Raw genomic sequence first — 11559 nt, 5'->3', positions numbered from 1 at the left:
AAGAAAGCATAAATGGAAAGAAAAGGAAACAATATAATATGAGAACTATCAACAAGAAAACTACATGCAGTGTTATGCAAGTATGAATGAACGTATAGATTTATTTAGAATGACAAGCCTTTGATTATTTGAAAAGGCATCTAGGTATAATAATGCCCATTGTTTTTGTTTTGCTTCTTTTGTTTGTCAAGTACTTTTGAGTTGCAGTATTTTTAGGGAATAAAATATGTCTATACAACAGTGAATGTACATATCTTTGTATATTTATCTATCAAAGAATATATGTATATATATATATATATATATATATGTAAGTGCTGTTTGTATGTGGTGTGTGCGTGCTAATTAGTGTGTACAGTTGCTCATAAACTTTGTTTCAAAACTTTTTTTTTAAACTATCTATCAAAGAATATATATATATATATATATATATAGGTATAACTGAAATATGTAAGTGCTGTTGGTATGTGGTGTGTGCGTGCTAATTAGTGTGTACAGTTGCTCATAAACTTTGTTTAAAAATTTTTTGTGCAGATCTCCGGTTCAGCTTGAAACAGGAAAATGACAAGGAGAAAATTCGTCTTAAAACAAAAAATTCATCGCATGGAAAACTGATCTGACAAAAGAAAACTCATTTGACAGAAATTAGAAGCTTAGATACACCATACAGATCAAGGGCGGTTCTAACAATGGTGCAGTGTGACTGTATCGATCGGGGCTTGTCTTCGCTGTTCGAAAGATACGGAAAGTTTGTCTCTCGATGGCCTTACGCAATTATCCTCATCTCCCTCATCGTTGCCGCAGCCTTGTCCGTCGGCATCATATTCCTGAAGGTCGATGCCGATGTCATCTTCCTCTTCACACCAGATAGCAGCAAAGCCCATGACGACTCCGAAGTCATATACGATGACTTTCCCACCGACTACGATGAGTACACGGCGTCGCGGGGAAACGGCACGGAGGATCTTGCGGCAAACATCATCATAGCGCCAAGAGCAGGAGACGATGTATTGGTGGAGGACGTGTTTTCCGAGATATTACGCTTCGACCGTGAATTGCGGACAGTGTCAGTTTCCAGCAACAATGGTATACCGCTCACGTACGAGTCCCTCTGCGCCATGAGTCGGGGTGTCTGCCTGGATAACCCAGTCCTAGAGATCCTCGACCGCAACGCGAGTTACTTGAAGCACGTGAACTTGACCTACCCATTCTTCGAAACGTCGAACGGCGAGAGTTACTTCCTTGGAACTACCTTCGGAGATGTAGAGTTGGGAGACAACGCGACAATCTTGAGAGCCGGACTTTTCGCCTTAAATTACATTCTTCAGACCACACCTCTTTTCGAAGAGGAGGGTATGGAGTGGGAGACTGAATTCGAGAGCTTTGTAGACAGCTTTGAGTCAGACGCAATATCTGTCTCATTCATCCATTCCCACACCCTGGACAGTGAAGTGAGCCATTCTTCAAGGTCTGTCATTCCTCTCTTCTCCATCTCATACACGCTACTCTTCACTTTCGCCATCACGTCCTGTGTGATGTTTGACTGGGTGTTCAGCAAACCCTTTCTTGGCTTCATGGGAACAATCTCCGCGTCTCTTGCCGTGGCGTCCTCTCTGGGACTACTTTCCTACGCTGGGGTCAACTTCAATATAGTGACGTCCTCCATGCCATTTCTCATCCTCGGTAAGTGTAGAAGTATGCAGTGACCGATGAGCCCATGGTATTTTCCACATCAAGATGTTTTCTCTCTTCTTAATTATATATTGGAAGATTATATCCGAATTATACAAGATGAAGTAATCTTAGATATGTGTATTACTTCAAGACAGATCTCTACGAACTAATTTAATAGATCAATGAGTGTTTATGTTTCATGTTCAGAGTTATTTTCGCCGACTATACCTCAGACGCCTTAGGGCTGGGTTCATGCTATCAGCTTTGAGATGTTCCTTAAAATGCTGCAACAGTTATTTCGTTGTCAGAATGCTTTTTTTTCAAATACGCCAGCATCTTGTCCAGTACTTCCCCATGCACATTAGTAGCACCTACATTTAACCATTGTCTTAGTCAAAGGGTAAGAGAAATAAACATACACCGAAGAAACCTTGCCACCAATATGAAGACAGTCAGAGTCATGTGGTCGGAAAAAAAAGGAGAAAAGCTACCTTGTGTTAAAGTCATTCTGCATGCACGCGATGATAGACAAAATTCATAAGTATCATTGATCACAATCATCTTGCAATACCAATAACATGGGATAGTAAGGAGCAAGATTGATTGAACACAATTACGAGGTGATGCATTTATTTTATTTATCTAGGAATTGGGATTGATGACATGTTCATCATGATTGCTGCTTGGCGGAAGACCAATCCATGTAAGAGTGTTGAGGAGCGAATGGGGATTGCCTTCTCCGAGGCGGCAGTCTCCATCACCATCACCAGCATCACCGACGCTCTCGCCTTCGGTATAGGATCGATCAACCCTCTACCAGCCGTCCGCGTCTTCTGTCTCTATACCGGCGTCGCCGTCATCTTCGACTACATCTTCCAGATCACTTTCTTCGGAGCCTGGATGGCCGTCACCGGTCGCAGAGAGGCGGCGAATCGTCACGTTTGGACTTTGATGAAAGTTAAACCGCGCGATGAAGCGTCCTCAACGGCATACAAGCTCTTCTGCGCAAGCGGACTGTCGGAGGAAGACCGCAGTACAAACAAGATGACAACTTGTGAAACCGGTCTCATGACCTTCTTCAAAGAATACTACGGACCATTCCTGATGAAACCCGGAGTAAAGTTCATCACCTTGCTTGCTTTCTGCGCCTATCTGGGCGGCGCAATCTATGGATGCTTTAACGTCTCCGAGGGTCTAGAGTTGAAGCTACTGGCCCGTTCCGGGTCACCAGCTTACGATTTCTTCGAGCGTCAGTCGGATGATTTTTCGACGTATGGGCCCTTTGTTTCTGTTGTCATTCAAGAAAGCCTCAATTACAGTGACGTCACAGTTCAAGATGATTTAGAAACTCTCGTCAAAGATTTCGAAAACAGCGAATACATTCATTCAGCTAAGTTCACAGAATTTTGGCTTCGGGACTTCCTGAAATTCCTTGATGCAGCAAATGTTCCGACAAGTGTAAGATCAGACCCAGATGAGTTCTCTCGCCTACTTGTTAACCAATTCCTCGTCATCTCCTCTTTCTCGAGATACTCGCAAGACATCATTTTCGAGGAAGGTTCCAACGACACTGTGATAGAGTCATCCCGATTCATACTCACGGGAGATAGCTTGGTCACCACAAACCAGCAAGTGCAGATGATGAGTGAAGTTCGAGACAAGGCGAGTGAAGCCGACATAACTTTAACCGCGTTCTCACCCTTCTTCATTGTCTACGAGCAGTATGCCAGGATCCGACCTGTCACAATCCAAAATCTCTCTATCGCAGTCGCCGCCATGTTCGTCGTCGCTTTCTTCCTCATCCCCAATTTAATCTGCTCCGTGGTGGTAGCCCTGTGCATCGCGTCCATTGAGGTGGGCATCGTTGGCTACATGTCCCTGTGGGACGTACGTCTGGATAGTATCTCCATGATCAACCTCATCCTCTGCATAGGATTCAGCGTCGATTTCTCCGCTCACATCACGTACGCCTTTCTGTCTGCTCCAGAAGAGTACGACGGCAAACACAAAGAAAGGCTCTCCATTGCCTCTCAGCACGCCGTGATGGCGCTTTACTCTCTCGGAATGCCCATCCTGCAAGGAGCCATATCTACAATCATCGCCATAATCGCCCTAAACTGGTCAACCAGCTACATATTTGTTGCCTTCTTCAAGGTGATGCTCCTGGTGATGCTCTTCGGAGTTCTACATAGTCTTGTCTTTCTGCCGGTCCTCCTGTCGTCATTTGGCTGCTGCTTCTGTTGGCCCAAAGAAGACGACGATCAACAGGATAACAACAAAGGGGAAAAAGCTCTGCACGGTTAGTTGTAATAAAGAGAACAAATTTTTAAGGAATAACCAAAAGAAAATAATAAAATTCCTACATTACACAACTTGTTCTATGTTACGTATGACAATATATCAACCATGCACACGAAATACGCATCATTTTCGCATAGCAGTAAATCTTCCCTTACTTAGATGAAGTGTAATTATATAAAAACGAAATAGGCCTACTAGCTATCTGAAGTATAGTTTGAAAAAGTTTCAAAGCGTAAAGGATGAAACATTCTGCTCTATAGAAGAAGAAAAAAATCCCTTGTGACATTTCATTTACAGACTTATATTACCTCTAATTTCAATGTTATAGGCTGTCCATATAATGTGTACATTAGAGTAAACAATTATGTGTGTTTGTTTGTGTGTGTGTGTGTGTGTCTGCATGTATTCATGTACTGTATATATTAATCTCCATCAGTGTTCTCCGTTTTGTTTTGCTTTTGCTCTTCCTCTTTTGTTTGTTTTCTCGTTTCATTTTTGGTTTATTCAAGGGCAATTATGATTGATGGCCCTGTGGAAGGACCAAAGATTTGATTCTATGCTTTCCAGTTGATACTTAGTTTTTCCCAATATGATAACAGTACTATGCTCGTATAAATGTTTACTACAAATGCATTGGCAGCCATAAAATGGTAAGTGCATTAATCATCTTTTGTGATTGTCTTACTCCTTTTTGATATCTGAAGGTACATGCATCAATCACCGTTCTCCGCAAGTGCATGACAACCCTGCCTTTGTATCGCATCCATAAAGGATTCAAGCGGATTGATATCAACTCCTCGTCCCAGTAAAGTCCCCTTTCAAGCAATTAAGTCATTCATTTAGAGCATCTTTAGGCCCCGTGGACAACACTTTGGATTAGATCGCGAATGCAGTGATCAGTATCGGGTGGTTTGTATAATATGTGACCGTGCATCACAAAGCCAACAAAAAGTCGCACACATTGATTTCATGTCACACTCAACATAGGTGAGATGAACCTAGTCAATTATGTTTTTATATATATATTTATTTTTTCTTAAAGAGCGAAGCTTCATCTACATTAAGGTAAAGTTTGGAATCATAAAACAAACGGGAAATTGTGCTTTTAGCAGCTTTTTCTAGAACACTTTTTTGTAGAATAGTGAGTTTAGGTGTGTCTCAGATTACCCTTTTTATTTCTAAAGAACCCTTTACACATTCTTCATTTTTAACTCTAATAACTTTTGAAAGGATGTCTCTTTATCTTTGAAAGTTACGGTTTATCATGGAAAGAACGTGTTATTAGAGTGTGATCGATTTCAGTCTAATCTAGTAATCCCTTCATTGTTTGTGCTGTTTTGTTTTTTTGTCCCATCTATTGCACAGATAGCACGGCTTTGTAAGATTTAACCCATGAATCACGATGAATACCGATTGACTCTACTTTTATAGAGCTTATTTTCTCTGTAAACACTTTTTCTAAAGTTTGTGTTTTCTTTTCAATATTTAGATGAACGTCCATCTGAATTGACTAACACCTCATTTCACAGCTTGAAGTCTGTTCTTTCAGAATTGGTCATTTACTAAAAATCCATGGCTAGCGACTTTTCTTTTCTTTTTTGTGGAGCAGGGTCACATTTGGAATGGAATGAGAATGTAGCGACTAGAATAGAACTATTGTTTGCGGATCCAAAATGTCGCAGTATAATTCTCAACTGCATTACTTGCATTTCTACAGAAATTATTGCACGAAGGTATCTGTAGAACGGGACAATTAAAAGATCGTTGTCATCACTGCATGATATGTGTATGTAGCTTTGACACACTTGTGTACACATGCAGCGCTATTATCATCTGTTGGAAAAGCTTTTGTTGAATACAATGCATATGTCCTATCTGGATCATGAACCGACACTAATGTGACACAGTTATTAATACGTGGCACAATTCGCAACGTTTGATTCACAGTATTTGTACGGGCATGTACTTACATGCTTATGTTGATGTAGGTCTACACAGACCACCTTCGAGATTGTTACAATTCAACATAAATTACCATAATCACAATTCATTACACAGATTGTACATAATCTACATAGTACTGGGCCCCGTTTTTATCAAAACATATAATCGATTATAAATGTCCTTACCACACAGGCTGCCATAACTCTTCATAAAACACGGCCCTGGTCCTGTAGGTTGAAAACCCCGGGATTTTGCTATACTTAAGGATGGACTTAAACATTAAAATGCATCCCACCGATATGATATTTATCTCTGTGTAATCAAGTAATAACCATGAATATTACTATGTTTTTTACATCAAAAATGGCAAAACCATTATAATATCTAGAGTGGTTATAATATACCTAAGAGCATGTCTCTCTGTGTCTATAACATCCTGATCTCTTAAATATACTAAACCCTAACATAGTATTTTTTCTCTTTTTGTATAGTGTGTATGTATATAGTGTAGATTCATAAGTTATAATAAATGAAGGGTTTGTTTGCAAAAACCGATAAGTCCATTTTTGAAGATTTTGAAGTACGATCTCTGTCATAAAGTACAAAATAATACCTTTTAAATGATATATTGGTCACTACATATAAAGGTATATTTTTGAAGTTATGGTCAAAAGAAGCATAAATTTTCTTATTATTCTCTCTATTTTTCTTGACTTTTAATCGCAAATATCTCCATTTGGCAAATATGGACTTATCGGTTTTTGCAAACAAACTCTTCAAATTATTTTCTACTGGCCGTCCCAGCAGCAGTTTTGAATAGCTTGTGACGATATACACATATATATATATAATTATAAATGACATATTCCACGTACAGACTATTCATATGGTTGTGTGAAAGATATGTGTACAGACTATTCTGTAAATTTATGTGTGTGTGTAATGTACGTATATGAATTTTGTGAATAAACCAAATCAAATCAAATATCCTTTCCTGTAACTCTGGATGATAAGGTAGCAGTCTCCTATTTGAACCATGGCACGTGCTCTATACGGCTACACAATTTTCATTCTAGTTGTACCAATGTTTGTATTGCTGTGCCTTTAAAAACAGTGTGCATGAGGTATGTAATAAAGCAGATAGACTTCATTTTCATCTCATTTTTCATTTATTTTGATATCTAAACACTAATTCCTCCAGCCACAAACACTTAAGACAGCATCACTGTCTCTACTAGATTCACTGAGTAGCTATGGTGTGATGATTATTCATGTATCTTTATAAACATGGTGCTTGGCAGCACATCCACCCGACAACAAAAATTGTATTTGGCAATATCAAGAGAAAAAGATTGTTAATACATTCAATGCAGAATAATGAAATGGATGCTTTCCCAGTTGTTAATTGATGGGCCATGCTTGTCACCTGGTCTCCACAAATTCATTCTTTGTTTGAACATGACTGATGAATTCCATAAATTGCTACGTCTGGCAAGCTTATGCATTTTGTTACTTTGAAAACAAGTGAAGTGCCTAACCAACTGAGAAAAAAAATGAAAGGTCATTTGTACTCAAGTGCGCATGAGTACCCGAACTGGTATATTCGCTGGTACGCCCTCCGCGGCAGGTGGTCTCACCGCGGCCCGCTGAGGCTGCGGTTGCAGGCCGAGACGTGTAGTTACGACGTGCAATCGTGTTACGGTCAGACAGCAGCGGCTACCAGATGGTTTCCGAGCATACATTTATACTGATGTGCAACTCCGGAACAATGAACTCATCAGTCCGTCGTCTACGAAACCGCAACGATTGTCAGGACACTGTTCCTGTCCCCGAAAGAACTGTGCAGGCCGGCCCGAGTAACTCGCCGAACGGAAGGTATGCACTCGGAAGGTCGATACCAGATACACCAATCGCCAATTTTGGCCAAAGTAATTCAGATTCAAAAGAAAGATTACAAACACACGTTACACAATAATTATATTCCCTTTTCTCTTTATACCTTTTTTTTTTTTGTCCTGAAAGACGTCATTCAAAATACATTGCATAATCATAATAATGCTATTAAAAAAAATGACTAAAGAAGAAATTAGTATGGATTCCCATCTTTTATGCTGTTACTCAACTGAATTAACTTTTAACATACCTTGAAAAACTAAAATCTTCACTTCATGTGATAATAGTGATAATTAAAAAAAAAATGCGTATGAATATTTTAAAGCAACTCTTCCTATAACATGTTCAATAATCGTTTCTCTTTTTAAAGAATCATACATTGTCATTATGTAATTGAAACCCGAAATAAAGGTTTGCCATTTTGTCGCCTGAGCATGAAACGGTACATTCCATTCTATGTAATGTCTTTATTTATGTTTTGGAATAGTTTAAGGTCAATTTCTAAGAATGCATCTACCTTAAGTCTAGATATAAAAGACATCTCATAGTGCCTTCTAGACTGTAGTATATGCATACGTCCATCTCTGTTAATTTTGTTCTGTCTGTCTGTCTGTCTGTCTGTCTGTCTTGCTTGTTCAATGTAGTACAATGTAGCATATTAATTCAATTTATTTATCTAGTTGGTCTGCTACTTATATCAAATATCAAAAGGAAAGTCTATCCTGATAACGTGTTGCTTAGTAAAGAAAACAGAAACATCATCGAGATTGATCCGCACAAATTATGAGACAGAAAAAAAAAAAATAGACCGACCTGAAAAGAAAAAAGAGAGGGAAAATTTATGAACCGATAAAGTTTAGATAGTATTAAAGGCAAATTGAAAACTCTGTGTGACGGAAGTGTCGTTTAGTACACACAATTCGTTTAGAACACACAGTATTCACTCATTATTATTTTCTCAAAGACTTTAGCACAAAGAGAACTTATCCGATGAGGAGAACAAGCAAAAAAAAAAAAAAAAATATTACTCTCATCATTATACCAAGGATAGATGTAAAGGTGCTTGAGAAAAATTAAGATTTGCATTTTGTGTGAATGTGTGTGTGTGTGCACAAATTAAATGGAGAGCTGCTCAAAATGTTACTTAGCTTTACACAATTTGTTTTGCTCTCTAAACCTGAAATGTTCATAACTTTATACTTGTTTCTAATAGTCCCTAATTTTAAGAGTTCTTCCTCTCTGTTTTTTTTTTCTCAATGTTAACATACTAACCAACATGATATTAGGAATTCCCCTCAAAGCATTTTGAATTGTTTGTTTAATATATGTATGTATTCAGCTCTAAAAAGAAAATCACATTAAACTCAAACCTTTGGTTTTCTCTGTGAACTCACCGTCAGATTTTATTTGGTAAATATATTTTTTAAATAATTACAGTAACAACATACTTTATTAATATTCGTATTCCCCTTTTTTTTTTTTTGGTTCTCTAAAAGATTTACCTGGCGACCTACGGCTCGTGAATACATACTACTTCTAAAGAACGTAATATCAATTGACATACGCGGACCCACACCGACCCACACCCCACACCTCAACACAGAAACAAACACAATCCCAATAATAAGTAAGCCTACTTGTGAGAGGACCCCGTTATTTTTTTTCCCCAATGGACAAATACTCCCACAATGTCGTTTTTACCCCCTGTGTGTGACAGTGCCTAACTAAATAAAGCGAAACATACGATGAAACTCCCACATTGTACCACAGTCCTCTTACTCGTCCAAGCACACACACACACACACACACACACACTCACACACTCACACACACACACACACACACACATTCATGCTGTTGGTAGACAATCATTTCTGAGTGAAAGAGGTCGGCAGAACATGGAGTTTGCTTGAAAGTATTCGGTATAACATTTTATTATTTTTCAAAACAAACATGGTGATAGTTTTGGTATTTAAACATTCTGTACAATGAGTGCTCATAACGAACGAATGAGTAATCAAGTTATTACTATATCTGTCTAGTACAAAAGGAATCAACATTTAACAAAAAACGAGGCATTCAGACTGAGCATGAGAATAAGCTTACGTTGTCATTTACATCACATCGTATTTTTTTTTTCAAGTTTTAAAACAAAAGTAGCAAACAATATTCCAATTTTTTGTTAACACATAGAATAACGGAACACCACCTTGCTATGATGAGATGTCGGTTTGTCATTTTTCTTTAAACTATACTCGATGAAACATACAGGATTTCATTTGTTCAAAGGTGTAATGATACAACGCACTTCCATAATTTTTTTTTTTCGAAAGTCATTAGTGCATTTCAACAACACTCCTTGGTCCTAAAATTCTGCGTTACGTCAGTTTCCATTTACCACCATGTTATATCCTCGGGCTCGTGAGAGACAGAGGAGACACTTCAAAGAAATAAGACAGATGTTGAAACATCAATTATGTAAACGGGATAACGACGAAGCAACAAAACAAGAATAAAATGTCTTATCCGCAAATTGCATTTAACTTATTTTACATACACAACATAATGAGTTCGTAAACGAAGCGACTAAAATAATACATCAGGCTTTGGTACACGTAAAACATGAATGACAAATAAAAAAAACCCAACAACTATGAAACAAGTAAGCGAAATATTAGTAACGAACAATGCAAGAGGAACGGCCGTCTCATGGTAATTCGTGGGGCAGTTTATATCTCAGGAACGGTTTTCCCTCTAGAGGAGGAACGCACAAAATAAGCCAGCTTGTTCAGTAAAATCAGATCTTCGACCTCAGGACAATCGAATCCTTGGGACAACAGCTCAACTTACGCTCTCCCCAGAGGCCAACTGTCCAATATTTAAGATCAATATCAACTTGACTACAATATATCGTGGAATGAATGAAAGACAATTATCACTCCAGTTCTCTGCCGACGACGTTTGTGCCTCGATTCAATTAAGGCCGTCGTTTCCCCTTGCAGTACACAAAAAGAGAATGTACGTGTAATATATTTTACAGTTTACAGTAAAAAATGACTCCTGGTGGACGTGGCACCATTGTTTATCCACTAGCAAATAAGACTGATACCTTCTCTTTCAACCCTTGTGTTGTTGGTGTTCATATTCTTATTTCGTTTAAATTGTATCTAGCTCTTTTTTATTCTTTTTTTTTTTTTGGAGAATCATCATCCACTGTGAGTATCAAAAGGCAGTAGACGGCATTATGTCGTAAGATACTGACTGACGGCAAGATATTAAACGGGCAAGTTTAGTTTAAAGGTGTAGGTGAGTCATAACTGACCGATTCTGGACCAGATGTGGACACTGGTCGGCTTATCTAATGTTGAGAAAACAAAATACATCTTAAAGAAAACAATGTCCCATAGACTTCACCTGTAATTACGAGACATAATTCTTCTCCTCGTCTCTTGAAACAACCACGACATAGTTGAGTCTAGTATGAAAACACCCAAGCGTGCTTGTCTGTGCTGCCTTGTATCATCTATTATGACGTCAGTAATCATAGCTCATATCTAAAGACAACATGACAAGCTAATTGTCTTTTCACAACATATCCAACCACCATTTCCAATCACCATTATCATAAATGTCATCTTTTTAGTGCTTTTCATATCGATATAGGTAATGAAAAATATGTCGAAGAAATATCTCTGTGTATCAAAAGTAATTGCGTATAATACAATATTCTTATGAAGATTCAATCTT

At 38.3% G+C, this 11559-nt stretch overlaps 1 protein-coding gene across 1 annotated transcript; it reads left to right on the top strand.

The window, feature by feature from the left end:
• The first annotated feature begins 575 nt into the window (after positions 1-575).
• On the top strand, positions 576-7113 carry LOC140234044 (patched domain-containing protein 3-like). The gene is made up of 3 exons (XM_072314125.1): positions 576-1683; positions 2321-3973; positions 4680-7113. The coding sequence occupies exons 1-3, from the start codon at positions 690-692 to the stop codon at positions 4742-4744; spliced, it is 2712 nt and encodes a 903-aa protein (XP_072170226.1). The 5' UTR covers positions 576-689; the 3' UTR covers positions 4745-7113.
• The last annotated feature ends 4446 nt before the right edge of the window (positions 7114-11559 follow it).

The sequence above is a fragment of the Diadema setosum genome, chromosome 10, assembly GCF_964275005.1.
Source record: "Diadema setosum chromosome 10, eeDiaSeto1, whole genome shotgun sequence".
Lineage (NCBI taxonomy): Eukaryota > Metazoa > Echinodermata > Echinoidea > Diadematoida > Diadematidae > Diadema > Diadema setosum.
This window is presented reverse-complemented; position numbering and strand designations above follow the sequence as displayed.